General features: G+C 48.7%; 1 protein-coding gene across 3 annotated transcripts in view; it reads left to right on the forward strand.

Moving 5' to 3' along the window:
- The window catches only part of LOC138364616 (uncharacterized), a 155,363-nt gene that overhangs the window by 132,860 nt on the left and 4,674 nt on the right, over positions 1-17,829 (forward strand). For all 3 annotated transcript variants that reach the window (XM_069324562.1, XM_069324564.1, XM_069324563.1), the window contains 2 exons: positions 7,299-7,679; positions 7,786-8,262. In XM_069324562.1, coding sequence (XP_069180663.1) covers positions 7,299-7,679; positions 7,786-8,262 — 858 coding nt within the window. The remainder of the gene's footprint in view (positions 1-7,298; positions 7,680-7,785; positions 8,263-17,829) is intronic.

Below are 17,829 nucleotides of genomic sequence, written 5' to 3' on the forward strand. Positions count from 1 at the left end.
CCAGGTATCAACCAGGTGGTGGTTGTGTGTGTGTGTGGTGGTTGTGTGTGTGGTGGTTGTGTGGTGGTTGTATGTGTGGTGGTTGTGTGTGTGGTGGTTGTGTGTGTGGTGGTTGTGTGTGTGGTGGTTGTATGTGTGGTGGTTGTATGTGTGGTGGTTGTGAGTGAGATGGTTGTGAGTGAGATGGTTGTGAGTGTGTGTGTGGTGGTTGTATGTGTGGTGGTTGTATGTGTGGTGGTTGTGTGTGTGGTGGTTGTGTGTGTGGTGGTTGTGAGTGTGGTGGTTGTGTGTGTGGTGGTTGTATGTGTGGCGGTTGTGTGTGTGGTGGTTGTGAGTGTGGTGGTTGTGTGTGTGGTGATTGTGAGTGTGGTGGTTGTGTGTGTGGTGGTTGTGTGTGTGGTGGTTGTGTGTGTGGCGGTTGTGAGTGTGTGTGGTGGTTGTGTGTGTGGTGGTTGTGTGTGTGGCGGTTGTGTGTGTGGTGGTTGTGTGTGTGGTGGTTGTATGTGTGGTGGTTGTGAGTGAGATGGTTGTGAGTGTGTGTGTGGTGGTTGTGAGTGTGGTGGTTGTATGTGTGGTGGTTGTATGTGTGGTGGTTGTGAGTGAGATGGTTGTGAGTGTGGTGGTTGTGTGTGTGGTGGTTGTGTGTGTGGTGGTTGTGTGTGTGGTGGTTGTGTGTGGTGGTTGTGAGTGTGGTGGTTGTGTGTGTGGTGGTTGTATGTGGCGGTTGTGTGTGTGGTGGTTGTGAGTGTGGTGGTTGTGTGTGTGGTGGTTGTGAGTGTGGTGGTTGTGTGTGTGGTGGTTGTGTGTGTGGTGGTTGTGTGTGTGGCGGTTGTGAGTGTGGTGGTTGTGTGTGTGGTGGTTGTGTGTGTGGTGGTTGTGTGTGTGGCGGTTGTGTGTGTGGTGGTTGTGTGTGTGGTGGTTGTATGTGTGGTGGTTGTATGTGTGGTGGTTGTGAGTGAGATGGTTGTGAGTGTGTGTGTGGTGGTTGTGAGTGTGGTGGTTGTGTGTGTGGTGGTTGTGTGTGTGGCGGTTGTGAGTGTGGTGGTTGTGTGTGTGGTGGTTGTGTGTGTGGCGGTTGTGTGTGTGGTGGTTGTGTGTGTGGTGGTTGTATGTGTGGTGGTTGTATGTGTGGTGGTTGTGAGTGAGATGGTTGTGAGTGTGGTGGTTGTATGTGTGGTGGTTGTGAGTGTGTGTGTGGTGGTTGTGAGTGTGGTGGTTGTGTGTGTGGTGGTTGTGTGTGTGGTGGTTGTGTTTGTGGCGGTTGTGTGTGTGGTGGTTGTGTGTGTGGTGGTTGTGTGTGTGGTGGTTGTGAGTGTGGTGGTTGTGAGTGAGATGGTTGTGAGTGTGTTGGTTGTATGTGTGGTGGTTGTGTGTGTGTGTGTGTGGTGGTTGTGTGTGTGGTGGTTGTGTGTGTGGTGGTTGTATGTGTGGTGGTTGTATGTGTGGTGGTTGTGAGTGAGATGGTTGTGAGTGAGATGGTTGTGAGTGTGTGTGTGGTGGTTGTGTGTGTGGTGGTTGTATGTGTGGTGGTTGTGTGTGTGTGTGTGTGTGTGGTGGTTGTGAGTGTGGTGGTTGTGTGTGTGTGGTGGTTGTGTGTGGTGGTTGTGAGTGTGGTGGTTGTGAGTGTGGTGGTTGTGTGTGTGGTGGTTGTGTGTGTGGTGGTTGTGTGTGTGGCGGTTGTGTGTGTGGTGGTTGTGTGTGTGGTGGTTGTGTGTGTGGTGGTTGTGTGTGTGTGGTGGTTGTGTGTGTGTGGTGGTTGTGGGTGTGGTGGTTGTGGTGGTTGTGTGTGTGGTGGTTGTGTGTGTGGTGGTTGTGTGTGGTGGTTGTGTGTGTGGTGGTTGTGTGTGTGGTGGTTGTGTGTGTGGTGGTTGTGGGTGTGGTGGTTGTGGGTGTGGTGGTTGTGTGTGTGTGGTGGTTGTGTGTGTGTGGTGGTTGTGTGTGTGTGGTGGTTGTGTGTGTGTGGTGGTTGTGTGTGTGGTGGTTGTGTGTGTGGTGGTTGTGTGTGTGGTGGTTGTATGTGTGTGTGTGGTGGTTGTGAGTGTGGTGGTTGTGTGTGGTGGTTGTGTGTGGTGGTTGTGTGTGTGTGGTGGTTGTGTGTGTGGTGGTTGTGTGTGTGGTGGTTGTGGGTGTGGTGGTTGTGTGTGTGGTGGTTGTGTGTGTGGTGGTTGTGTGTGTGGTGGTTGTGTGTGGTGGTTGTGTGTGTGTGTGTGGTGGTTGTGAGTGTGGTGGTTGTGTGTGGTGGTTGTGTGTGTGGTGGTTGTGTGTGTGTGTGTGGTGGTTGTGTGTGTGGTGGTTGTGTGTGTGTGGTGGTTGTGAGTGTGGTGGTTGTGAGTGTGGTGGTTGTGTGTGTGTGGTGGTTGTGTGTGTGTGTGTGGTGGTTGTGAGTGTGGTGGTTGTGTGTGTGGTGGTTGTGTGTGTGTGGTGGTTGTGTGTGTGGTGGTTGTGTGTGTGTGTGTGGTGGTTGTGTGTGTGGTGGTTGTGAGTGTGGTGGTTGTGTGTGTGGTGGTTGTGTGTGTGTGGTGGTTGTGTCTGGTGGTTGTGAGTGTGGTGGTTGTGTGTGTGGTGGTTGTGTGTGTGGTGGTTGTGTGTGTGGTGGTTGTGAGTGTGGTGGTTGTGTGTGTGGTGGTTGTGTGTGTGGTGGTTGTGTCTGGTGGTTGTGAGTGTGGTGGTTGTGTGTGTGGTGGTTGTGTCTGTGGTATTGTGAGTGTGGTGGTTGTGTGTGTGGTGGTTGTGTCTATGGTTGTTGTGTGTGTGGTGGTTGTGAGTGTGGTGGTTGTGTGTGTGGTGGTTGTGAGTGTGTGGTGCTTGTGAGTGTGTGGTGGTTGTGAGTGTGGTGGTTGTGTGTGTGGTGGTTGTGAGTGTGTGGTGCTTGTGAGTGTGGTGGTTGTGAGTGTGGTGGTTGTGTGTGGTGGTTGTGTGTGTGGTGGTTGTGAGTGTGGTGGTTGTGAGTGTGTGGTGCTTGTGAGTGTGTGGTGGTTGTGTGTGTGTGTGGTGGTTGTGAGTGTGGTGGTTGTGAGTGTGGTGGTTGTGAGTGTGTGGTGGTTGTGTGTGTGTGTGGTGGTTGTGAGTGTGGTGGTTGTGAGTGTGGTGGTTGTGAGTGTGTGGTGCTTGTGAGTGTGTGCTGGTTGTGAGTGTGGTGGTTGTGTGTGTGGTGGTTGTGAGTGTGGTGGTTGTGAGTGTGGTGGTTGTGTGTGGTGGTTGTGTGTGTGGTGGTTGTGAGTGTGGTGGTTGTGTGTGTGGTGGTTGTGTGTGTGGTGGTTGTGTGTGTGTGGTGGTTGTGTGTGTGTGGTGGTTGTGTGTGTGGTGGTTGTGAGTGTGGTGGTTGTGTGTGTGTGGTGGTTGTATGTGTGGTGGTTGTGTGTGTGGTGGTTGTGAGTGTGGTGGTTGTATGTGTGGTGGTTGTGAGTGTGGTTGAAGTAGAGGTTGTGGTGTGTGTACTCACCTAATTGTACTTCCAGGGCTTGAGCTCCGGCTCATCGTTCCCACCTCTCAGCTTTTAATGGGGCTGACACTGTCCACAGGTGATAATGGTGCTGACACTGTCCACAGGTGATAATGGTGCTGACACTGTCCACAGGTGATAATGGTGCTGACACTGTCCACAGGTGATAATGGTGCTGACAATGTCCACAGGTGATAATGGTGCTGACACTGTCCACAGGTGACAACGGGGCTGACACTGTCCACAGGTGATAATAGGGCTGACACTGTCCACAGGTGATAATGGTGCTGACACTAACCACAGGTGATAATAGGGCTGACACTGTCCACAGGTGATAATGGTGCTGACACTGTCCACAGGTGATAATGGTGCTGACACTGTCCACAGGTGATAATGGAGCTGACACTGACCACGGGATAATGGTGCTGACACTAACCACAGGTGATAATAGGGCTGACACTGTCCACAGGTGATAATGGTGCTGACACTGTCCACAGGTGACAACGGGGCTGACACTGTCCACAGGTGATAATGGTGCTGACACTGTCCACAGGTGATAATGGAGCTGTCACTGTCCGCAGGTGATAATGGTGCTGACACTGTCCACAGGTGATAATGGTGCTGACACTGTCCACAGGTGATAATGGTGCTGACAATGTCCACAGGTGATAATGGGGCTGACACTGACCACAGGTTATAATGGGGGTTACACTGACAACAGGTGATAATGGGGCTGACACTGACCACAGGTTATAATGGGGGTTACACTGGATACAGGTGATAATGGGCCTGACACTGTCCACATGTGATAATGGGGCTGACACTGACCACAGCTGATAATGGGGCTGACACTGTCCACAGGTGATAATGGTGCTGACACTGTCCACAGGTGATAATGGTGCTGACACTGTCCACAGGTGATAATGGTGCTGACACTAACCACAGGTGATAATAGGGCTGACACTGTCCACAGGTGATAATGGTGCTGACACTGTCCACAGGTGATAATGGTGCTGACACTGTCCACAGGTGATAATGGAGCTGACGCTGACCACGGGATAATGGTGCTGACACTAACCACAGGTGATAATAGGGCTGACACTGTCCACAGGTGATAATGGTGCTGACACTGTCCACAGGTGACAACGGGGCTGACACTGTCCACAGGTGATAATGGTGCTGACACTGTCCACAGGTGATAATGGGGCTGACACTGTCCACAGGTGATAATGGGGCTGACACTGTCCACAGGTGATAATGGGGCTGACACTGTCCACAGGTGATAATGGTGCTGACACTGTCCACAGGTGATAATGGTGCTGACACTGTCCACAGGTGATAATGGGGCTGACACTGTCCACAGATGATAATGGTGCTGACACTGTCCACAGGTGATAATGGGGCTGACACTGTCCACAGGTGATAATGGGGCTGACACTGTCCACAGGTGATAATGGGGCTGACACTGTCCACAGGTGATAATGGTGCTGACACTGTCCACAGGTGATAATGGTGCTGACACTGTCCACAGGTGATAATGGGGCTGACACTGTCCACAGATGATAATGGTGCTGACACTGTCCACAGGGGATAATGGTGCTGACACTGTCCACAGGTGATAATGGTGCTGACACTGTCCACAGGTGATAATGGTGCTGACAATGTCTACAGGTGATATTGGGGCTGACACTGTCCACAGGTGATAATGGTGCTGACACTGTCCACAGGTGATAATGGTGCTGACACTGTCCACAGGTGATAGTGGTGCAGACACTGTCCATATGTGATAATGGGGCTGACACTGACCACAGGTTATAATGGGGGTTACACTGACAACAGGTGATAATGGGCCTGACACTGTCCACATGTGATAATGGGGCTGACACTGACCACAGCTGATAATGGGGCTGACACTGTCCACAGGTGATAATGGTGCTGACACTGTCCACAGGTGATAATGGGGCTGACACTGTCCACAGGTGATAATGGGGCTGACACTGTCCACAGGTGATAATGGGGCTGACACTGTCAACAGGTGATAATGGGGCTGACACTGACCACAGGTGATAATGGAGCTGACACTGACCACAGGTGATAATGGGACTGACACTGTCCACAGGTGATAATGGGACTGAGACAGACCACTGGTTTATAATGGGGCTGACAATTTACACATGTTATAATGGAGCTGACACTGTCCACAGGTGATAATGGGGCTGACATTGTCCACAGGTGATAATGGTGCTGACACTGACCACAGGTGATAGTGGAGTTGACACTCACCACAGGTGATAATGGGGCTGACACTGTCCACAGGTGATAATGGGACTGACACTGTCCACAGGTGATAATGGGGCTTACACTGACCACAGCTGATAATGTGGCTGACACTGTTCACAGGTGATAATGGGGCTGACACTGTCCACAGGTGATAATGGGATTGACACTGTCCACAGGTGATAATGGGGCTGACACTGTCCACATCTGATAACGGGGCTGACACTGTCCACAGATGATAATGGGGCTGACACTGTCCACAGGTGATAATGGTGCTGACACTGTCCACAGGTGATAATGGTGCTGACATTGTGCACATGTGATAATGGGGCTGACATTGTCCACAGGTGATAATGGTGCTGACACTGTCCACAGGTGATAATGGTGCTGACACTGTCCACATGTGATAATGGGGCTGACACTGTCCACAGGTGATAATTGAGCTGACACTGTCCACAGATGATAATAGGGCTGACATTGTCCACAGGTGATAATGGTGCTGACACTGTCCACAGGTGATAATGGGGCTGACACTGTCCACAGATGATAATGGTGCTGACATTGTGCACATGTGATAATGGGGCTGACATTGTCCACAGGTGATAATGGTGCTGACACTGTCCACAGGTGATAATGGTGCTGACACTGTCCACAGATGATAATGGTGCTGACATTGTGCACATGTGATAATGGGGCTGACATTGTCCACAGGTGATAATGGTGCTGACACTGTCCACAGGTGATAATGGTGCTGACACTGTCCACAGGTGATAATGGGGCTGACACTGTCCACAGGTGATAATTGAGCTGACACTGTCCACAGATAATAATGGGGCTGACACTGACCACAGGTGATAATGGGCCTGACACTGACCTCAGGTGATAATGGGGCTGACACTGTCCTCAGGTGATTATGGTGCTGACACTGTCCACAGGTGATAATGGTGCTGACACTGACCACAGGTGATAATGGGGCTGACACTGACCACAGGTGATAATGGGGCTGACACTGTCCACAGGTGATAATGATGCTGAAACTGTCTACAGGTGATAATGGGGCTGACTTTGACCACAGGTGATAATGGGGCTGACACTGACCACAGGTGATAATGGGGCTGACACTGTCCACAGGTGATAATGGGGCTGACACTGTCCACAGGTGATAATGGGGCTGACACTGACCACAGGTGATAATGGGGCTGACACTGACCACAGGTGATAATGGGGCTGACACTGACCACAGGTGATAATGGGGCTGACACTGTCCACAGGTGATAATGGGGCTGACACTGACCACAGGTGATAATGGGGCTGACACTGTCCGCAGGTGATAATGGGGCTGACACTGTCCACAGGTGATAATGGGGCTGACACTGTCCACAGGTGATAATGGGGCTGACACTGTCCGCAGGTGATAATAGGGCTGACACTGTCCACAGGTGATAATGGGGCTGGCACTGTCCGCAGGTGATAATAGGGCTGACACTGACCACAGGTGATAATGGGGCTGGCACTGTCCGCAGGTGATAATGGGGCTGGCACTGTCCGCAGGTGATAATGGGGCTGACACTGTCCACAGGTTGAGGACCTCCGCAGGATGAGGGAGCCCGTCAAGAGCCTGGTGGAGGCTGGCCGGGTGGTGGCCGTCAAGAGCCTGGTGGAGGCTGGCCGGGTGGAGCCCGTCAAGAGCCTGGTGGAGGCTGGCCGGGTGGTGGCCGTCAAGAGGCTGGTGGAGGCTGGCCGGGTGGTGGCCGTCAAGAGCCTGGTGGAGGCTGGCCGGGTGGAGCCCGTCAAGAGCCTGGTGGTGGCCGTCAAGAGCCTGGTGGAGGCTGGCCGGGTGGTGGCCGTCCAGGAAGACCAAGATGGCCGCCGCTCCGCCAGGATAACTCTACAAGACGGACAGCTGTACCTCCACCCACTCCTGCGTCAGCCCACGCCCGCCCACGCCCACACCATCCAGGTTACTTTATTACACCCACTAGTCTTACTGACTACTGAGTTGTGATAACTAATATGATAACATTTTGTTATACAGTTACCAACATGATTTATATCATCTTGTGCAGGAGAGTGATGTTGTGGGCGTGCTGGACCCCTCCTGCACCCTGGCGTTCCTTGACCTCGAGTGGGCGGGGTCAACAAGAGGGCGGGTCACCATCCGGCTGACCCCTGACACTCCGCTGGCCAGACAGTTTGTGTTGTTGTGTACGGGCCAGCGGGGCCACACCTTCCGCAACACTAAACTGTTGGGGGTGGAGAACAAGGGTCGCCCGGGGGAGTGTGTAAAGGGCGGAGACTACGAGAGTAATGATGGTGAGGGAGGAGCCCCACTGTTGCCTGACCTCCAGGGGCAGTACCGGGAGTCAGGCCAGGCAGGAGCTGTGTGGTCCGGGTGCTGGTCGCTGGGGCGTCCCACGAGTGCCCAGTTCATCATCACCACCAGGGACCTCCAGGCTGGTCCCCAGTGGCCATATGTCTTCGGTGATGTGGTGTGCGGCCTGGATGTGGTGAGGGCAGCAGTCAACCACAGTGACATTACGGAGGTGACTGTGGTGGACTGTGGTGTTGTGCTGCCACTCTAGTTCACTGTACCTTCACTACTGTGGTGTTGTGCTGCCACTCTAGTTCACTGTACCTTCACTACTGTGGTGTTGTGCTGCCACTCTAGTTCACTGTACCTTCACTACTGTGGTGTTGTGCTGCCAGTCTAGTTCACTGTACCATCACTACTGTGGTGTTGTGCTGCCACTCTAGTTCACTGTACCATCACTACTGTGGTGTTGTGCTGCCACTCTAGTTCACTGTACCATCACCATCACTACTGTGGTGTTGTGCTGCCACTCTAGTTCACTGTACCATCACCATCACTACTGTGGTGTTGTGCTGCCACTCTAGTTCACTGTACCATCACCATCACTACTGTGGTGTTGTGCTGCCACTCTAGTTCACTGTACCACCACCACCACTACTGTGGTGTTGTGCTGCACTCTAGTTCACTGTACCACCACCATCACTACTGTGGTGTTGTGCTGCCACTCTAGTTCACTGTACCATCACTACTGTGGTGTTGTGCTGCCACTCAAGTTCACTGTACCATCACTACTGTGGTGTTGTGCTGCCAGTCTAGTTCACTGTACCATCACTACTGTGGTGTTGTGCTGCCACTCTAGTTCACTGTACCATCACTACTGTGGTGTTGTGCTGCCACTCTAGTTCACTGTACCATCACCATCACTACTGTGGTGTTGTGCTGCCACTCTAGTTCACTGTACCATCACCATCACTACTGTGGTGTTGTGCTGCCACTCTAGTTCACTGTACCATCACCATCACTACTGTGGTGTTGTGCTGCCACTCTAGTTCACTGTACCACCACCACCACTACTGTGGTGTTGTGCTGCCACTCTAGTTCACTGTACCACCACCATCACTACTGTGGTGTTGTGCTGCCACTCTAGTTCACTGTACCATCACTACTGTGGTGTTGTGCTGCCACTCTAGTTCACTGTACCATCACTACTGTGGTGTTGTGCTGCCGTTCTAGTTCACTGTACCATCACCATCACTACTGTGGTGTTGTGCTGCCACTCTAGTTCACTGTACCATCACCATCACTACTGCGGTGTTGTGCTGCCACTCTAGTTCACTGTAGCATCACCATCACTACTGTGGTGTTGTGCTGCCACTCTAGTTCACTGTACCACCACCATCACTACTGTGGTTTTGTGCTGCCACTCTTGTTCACTGTACCATCACCATCACTACTGTGGTGTTGTGCTGCCACTCTAGTTCACTGTACCATCACCATCACTACTGTGGTGTTGTGCTGCCACTCTAGTTCACTGTACCATCACTACTGTGGTGTTGTGCTGCCACTCTAGTTCACTGTACCATCACCATCACTACTGTGGTGTTGTGCTGCCACTCTAGTTCACTGTACCTTCACCATCACTACTGTGATGTTGTGCTGCCACTATAGTTCACTGTACCATCACCATCACTACTGTGGTGTTGTGCTGCCACTATAGTTCACTGTACCATCACCATCACTACTGTGGTGTTGTGCTGCCACTCTTGTTCACTGTATCATCACTACTGTGGTGTTGTGCTACCACACTAGTTCACTGTACCATCACCATCACTACTGTGGTGCTGTGCTGCCACTCTAGTTCACTGTACCATCACCATCACTACTGTGGTGTTGTGGTGCCACTCTAGTTAACTGTACCATCACTACTGTGGTGTTGTGCTGCCACTCTAGTTCACTGTACCATCGCCATCACTACTGTGGTGTTGTGCTGGCACTCTAGTTCACTGTACCATCACTACTGTGGTGTTGTGCTGCCACTCTAGTTCACTGTACCATCACTACTGTGGTGTTGTGCCGCCCCTCTAGTTCACTGTATCATCACCATCACTACTGTGGTGTTGTGCTGCCACTATAGTTCACTGTACCACCACCATCACTACTGTGGTGTGGTGCAGCCACTCTAGTTCACTGTACCATCACCATCACTACTGTGGTGTTGTGCAGCCACTCTAGTTCACTGTACCATCACCATCACTACTGTGGTGTTGTGCAGCCACTCTAGTTCACTATACCATCACCATCACTACTGTGGTGTTCTGCTGCCACTCTAGTTCACTGTACCATCACCATCACTACTGTGGTGTTGTGCTGCCACTCTTGTTCACTGTACCATCACCATCACTACTGTAATGTTATGCCGCCACTCTAGTTCACTGTACCATCACCATCACTACTGTGGTGTTGTGCTGTCACTCTAGTTCACTGTACTACCACCATCACTACTGTGGTGTTGTGCTGCCACTCTAGTTCACTGTACCATCACCATCACTACTGTGGTGTTGTGCTGCCACTCTAGTTCACTGTACCATCACTACTGTGGTGTTGTGCTGCCACTCTAGTTAACTGTACTACCACCATCACTACTGTGGTGTTGTGTTGCCACTCTAGTTCACTGTACCATCACCATCACTACTGTGGTGTTGTGCAGCCACTCTAGTTCACTGTACCATCATCATCACTACTGTGGTGTTGTGCAGCCACTCTAGTTCACTATACCATCACCATCACTACTGTGGTGTTGTGCTGCCACTCTAGTTCACTGTACCATCACCATCACTACTGTGGTGTTGTGCTGCCACTCTAGTTCACTGTACCATCACTACTGTGGTGTTGTGCTGCCACTCTAGTTCACTGTACCATCACTACTGTGGTGTTGTGCCGCCACTCTAGTTCACTGTACCATCACCATCACTACTGTGGTGTTGTGCTGTCATTCTAGTTCACTGTTCTACCACCATCCCTACTGTGGTGTTGTGCTGCCACTCTAGTTCACTGTACCATCACCATCACTACTGTGGTGTTGTGCAGCCACTCTAGTTCACTGTACCATTACCATCACTACTGTGGTGTTGTGCAGCCACTCTAGTTCACTGTACCACCACCATCACTACTGTGGTGTTGTGCTGCCACTCTAGTTCACTATACCACCACCATCAATACTGTGGTGTTGTGTAGCCACTCTAGTTCACTGTACCATCACCATCACTACTGTGGTGTTGTGCTGCCACTCTAGTTCACTGTACCACCACCATCACTACTGTGGTGTTGTGCTGCCACTCTAGTTCACTGTACCATCACTACTGTGGTGTTGTGCTGCCACTCTAGTTCACTGTTCCATCACTACTGTGGTGTTGTGCTGCCACTCTAGTTCACTGTACCATCACCATCACTACTGTGGTGTTGTGCTGCCTCTCTAGTTCACTGTACCATCACTACTGTGGTGTTGTGCTGCCTCTCTAGTTCACTGTACCATCACTACTGTGGTGTTGTGCTGCCTCTCTAGTTCACTGTACCATCACTACTGTGGTGTTGTGCTGCCTCTCTAGTTCACTGTACCATCACCATCACTACTGTGGTGTTGTGCTGCCATTCTAGTTCACTGTACCATCACCATCACTACTGCGGTGTTGTGCTGCCACTCTAGTTCACTGTACCATCACCATCACTACTGTGGTGTTGTGCTGCCACTCTAGTTCACTGTACCATCACTACTGTGGTGTTGTGCTGCCACTCTAGTTCACTGTACCACCACCATCACTACTGTGGAGTTGTGCTGCCACTCTAGTTCACTGTACCATCACCATCACTACTGTGGTGTTGTGCTGCCTCCCTACTTCACTGTACCACCACCATCACTTCTGTGGTGTTGTGCTGCCACTCTAGTTCACTGTACCATCACCATCACTACTGTGGTGTTGTGCTGCCTCCCTACTTCACTGTACCACCACCATCACTACTGTGGTGTTGTGCTGCTACTCTAGTTCACTGTACCATCACCATCACTACTGTGGTGTTGTGCTGCCACTCTAGTTCACTGTACCATCACCATCACTACTGTGGTGTTGTGCAGCCACTCTAGTTCACTGTACCATAACCCATCACTACTGTGGTGTTGTGCTGCCACTCTAGTTCACTGTACCACCACCATCACTACTGTGGTGTTGTGCTGCCACTCTAGTTCACTGTACCATCACCATCACTACTGTGGTGTTGTGCAGCCACTCTAGTTCACTGTACCATAACCCATCACTACTGTGGTGTTGTGCTGCCACTCTAGTTCACTGTACCACCACCATCACTACTGTGGTGTTGTGCTGCCACTCTAGTTCACTGTACCATCACTACTGTGGTGTTGTGCTGCCACTCTAGTTCACTGTACCATCACTACTGTGGTGTTGTGCTGCCACTCTAGTTCACTGTACCATCACCATCACTACTGTGGTGTTGTGCTGTCACTCTAGTTCACTGTACCATCACCATCACTACTGTGGTGTTGTGCTACCACTCTAGTTCACTGTGCCATCACTACTGTGGTGTTGTGCTGCCACTCTAGTTCACTGTACCACCACCATCACTACTGTGGTGTTGTGCTGCCACTCTAGTTCACTGTACCACCACCATCACTACTGTGGTGTTGTGCTGTCACTCTAGTTCACTGTACCACCACCATCACTACTGCGGTGTTGTGCTGCCACTCTACTTCACTGTACCACCACCATCACTTCTGTAGTGTTGTGCTGCCACTCTAGTTCACTGTACCATCACCATCACTACTGTGGTGTTGTGCTGCCACTCTAGTTCACTGTACCATCACCATCACTACTGTGGTGTTGTGCTGCCACTCTAGTTCACTGTACCACCACCATCACTACTGCGGTGTTGTGCTGCCACTCTAGTTCACTGTACCACCACCATCACTACTGTGGTGTTGTGCTGCCACTCTAGTTCACTGTACCATCACCATCACTACTGTGGTGTTGTGCTGCCACTCTAGTTCACTGTACCATCACCATCACTACTGTGGTGTTGTGCTGCCACTCTAGTTCACTGTACCATCACTACTGTGGTGTTGTGCTGCCACTCTAGTTCACTGTACCATCACCATCACTACTGTGATGTTGTGCTGCCACTCTAGTTCACTGTACCACCACCATCACTACTGTGGTGTTATGCTGCCACTCTAGTTCACTGTACCACCACCATCACTACTGTGGTGTTGTGCTGCCACTCTAGTTCACTGTACCATCACCATCACTACTGTGGTGTTGTGCTGCCACTCTAGTTCACTGTACCACCACCATCACTACTGTGGTGTTGTGCAACTACTCTAGTTCACTGTACCACCACCATCACTACTGTGGTGTTGTGCAACTACTCTAGTTCACTGTACCATCACTACTGTGGTGTTGTGCTGCCACTCTAGTTTACTGTACCATCACCATCATTACTGTGGTGTTGTGCTGCCACTCTAGTTCACTGTATCATCACCATCACTACTGTGGTGTTGTGCTGCCACTCTAGTTCACTGTACCACCACCATCACTACTGTGGTGTTGTGCTGCCACTCTAGTTCACTGTACAATCACTACTGTGGTGTTGTGCTGCCACTCTAGTTCACTGTACCATAACCCATCACTACTGTGGTGTTGTGCTGCCACTCTAGTTCACTGTACCATCACTACTGTGGTGTTGTGCTGCCACTCTAGTTCACTGTACCATGACTACTGTGGTGTTGTGCTGCCACTCTAGTTCACTGTACCATAACCCATCACCATCACTCCTGCATCACTATGGACTGTGGGTTTTGATGCCAATGTAATTCAAGTACAACCTTTATCACTATATTATCATAACTTCACTATTTTTGGTGTTTAACTATCATACGTGACTATCACTGCTGTATCACCATCATTTGCTCTTTCACAGTACTGTCACCTATCATTGCTATATCACTATCACCTCACTATAACATCTATATCACCATCACCTCAGGTCCCACACCTGGGATAATGTACTGACCATGTTGAGTAACTGATTGTTGGTGTCACTATATGACAGCTGTTGTCACTGTTATATCACCAACAGCTCACTATCACTTTCACTGCTTCACCAACATCATCTCACTTTCACTGCTTTATCACCTCACACTGATATATTTCCTCCTTACTTTCACTAATATATCACTATCATTGCTACATCACCACTACTGCACCATCACTGCTATTTTTCCTTCACCTTACTATCACTTCTATATCACCATCACCTCACTATCACTGCTATATCACCACCTCACTATCACTTGCTATATCACCATCACCTCACTATCACTGCTATATCACCATCACCTCACTATCACTGCTATATCACCACCTCACTATAACTTGCTATATCACCATCACCTCACTATCGCTTGCTATATCACCATCACCTCACTATCACTGCTATATCACCATCACCTCACTATCACTGCTATATCACCACCTCACTATAACTTGCTATATCACCATCACCACACTATCACTTGCTATATCACCATCACCTCACTATCACTAATATATCACCATCACCTCACTATCACTAATATATTACCTTACTATCACCATCACCTCACTATCACTGCTATATCACCATCACTGCACTATCACTAATATATCACCATCACCTGACTATCACTAATATATCACCATCACCTCACTATCACTAATATATCACCATCACCTCACTATCACTGCTATATCACCATCACCTCACTATCACTAATATATCACCATCACCTCACTATCACTGCTAGATCACTATCACTAATATATCACCATCACCTCACTATCACTGCTAGATCACCATAACCTCACTATCACTGCTATATCACCATCACCTCACTATCACTAATATATCACCATCACCTCACTATCACTGCTAGATCACCATCACCTCACTATCACTAATATATCACCATCACCTCATTATCACCGCTATATCACCATCACCTCACTATCACTGCTATATCACCATCACCTCACTATCACTGCTATATCACCATCACCTCACTATCACTAATACATCACCATCACTTGCTATATCACCATCACCTCACTATCACTTGCTATATCACCATCACTGGTATATCACCATCACCTCACTATCACTTGCTATATCACCATCACCACACTATCACTTGCTATATCACCATCACACTATCACTTGCTATATCACCATCACCTCACTATCACTTGCTATATCACCATCACCTCACCATCACTGATATATCACCATCACTGGTATATCACCTTCACCTCACTATCACTGCTATATCACCATCATCTGCTATATCACAATCACTGGTATATCACCATCACTGGTATATCACCTTCACCTCACTCTCACTGCTATATCACCATCATCTGCTATATCACCATCACTGGTATATCACCATCACTGCTATATCACCATCACTGGTATATCACCTTCACCTCACTATCACTGCTATATCACCATCACTGTTATATCACCATCACTGGTATATCACCTTCACCTCACTATCACTGCTATATCACCATCACTGGTATATCACCTTCACCTCACTATCACTGCTATATCACCATCACTGGTATATCACCTTCACCTCACCATCACTGCTATATCACCATCACTGGTATATCACCTTCACCTCACTATCACTGCTATATCACCATCACTGGTATATCACCTTCACCTCACTATCACTGCTATATCACCATCACTGGTATATCACCATCATTGGTATATCACCTTCACCTCACCATCACTGGTATATCACCTTCACCTCACTATCACTGCTATATCACCATCACTGGTATATCACCTTCACCTCACCATCACTGCTATATCACCATCACTGGTATATCACCTTCACCTCACTATCACTGCTATATCACCATCACTGGTATATCACCATCATTGGTATATCACCTTCACCTCACCATCACTGGTATATCACCTTCACCTCACTATCACTGCTATATCACCATCACTGGTATATCACCTTCACCTCACCATCACTGCTATATCACCATCACTGGTATATCACCTTCACCTCACCATCACTGCTATATCACCATCACTGGTATATCACCTTCACCTCACTATCACTGCTATATCACCTTCACCTCACTATCACTGCTATATCACCATCACTTGTACATCCCCTTCACCTCACTATCACTGCTATATCACCATCACTGGTATATCACCTTCACCTCACCATCACTGCTATATCACCATCACTGGTATATCACCTTCACCTCACCATCACTGCTATATCACCATCACTGGTATATCACCTTCACCTCACTATCACTGCTATATCACCTTCACCTCACCATCACTGGTATATCACCTTCACCTCACCATCACTGCTATATCACCATCACTGGTATATCACCTTCACCTCACTATCACTGCTATATCACCATCACTGGTATATCACCTTCACCTCACTATCACTGCTATATCACCATCACTGCTATATCACCTTCACCTCACCATCACTGCTATATCACCATCACTGGTATATCACCTTCACCTCACCATCACTGCTATATCACCATCACTGGTATATCACCTTCACCTCACCATCACTGGTATATCACCTTCACCTCACTATCACTGCTATATCACCATCACTGGTATATCACCTTCACCTCACCATCACTGCTATATCACCATCACTGGTATATCACCTTCACCTCACTATCACTTGCTATATCACCATCACTGGTATATCACCTTCACCTCACCATCACTGCTATATCACCATCACTGGTATATCACCTTCACCTCACTATCACTTGCTATATCACCATCACTGGTATATCACCTTCACCTCACCATCACTGCTATATCACTATCACTGGTATATCACCTTCACCTCACTATCACTTGCTATATCACCATCACTGGTATATCACCTTCACCTCACCATCACTGCTATATCACTATCACTGGTATATCACCATCACCTCACTATCACTGCTATATCACCATCACTGGTATATCACCATCACCTCACTATCACTGCTATATCACCATCACTGGTATATCACCTTCACCTCACCATCACTGCTATATCACCATCACTTGTACATCACCATCTCCTCACTATCACTCAGGTCCCACACATGGGGTCAAACACTAAGCTAAGTAACAAAACTTAGCTGTGGATAAGCTGCCATGTATATATTTTACACCAGAATATAACAATGTAATATAATATATATTATTTCATTATCCATAGTGTTACTCTACAGTTGTAAATTGGTCGGTGCTTGTTAGTCTGTAAATAATATTACTGCTAAACACTACTAATAATTATGTGTTTAAATCACGAAAATTTACTCATGATGAAAAATTTGTTTCAATAATTACCCCTGGAATCATTCCATGGTTTAGATATGTTGATGATATTTTGTGTATATGGCCTACAGATGTAAACACAGACGAATTTGTAGCTAAACTTAATGATCAAGTCACCTCTAGAAAATTGACTATGGAGACTGAAATTGGTAAATGTTTGCCATTCTTAGATATACTTATTCATAGGGAAGATTGTTCACTAAAGTTTAGTTTTTACAGGAAGTCTACGAATAATTTATCTTATTCATTATTTCTCAGGACAGATACAATGTGAAAAAATCTATTTTTTCCTCTATGTATCTCAAGAGCTCTTCGGGTTGTTAGTCCAGAATTCTTTGATGAAGAGTTT

This window comes from Procambarus clarkii, chromosome 14 (genome assembly GCF_040958095.1).
Source record: "Procambarus clarkii isolate CNS0578487 chromosome 14, FALCON_Pclarkii_2.0, whole genome shotgun sequence".
NCBI lineage: Eukaryota > Metazoa > Arthropoda > Malacostraca > Decapoda > Cambaridae > Procambarus > Procambarus clarkii.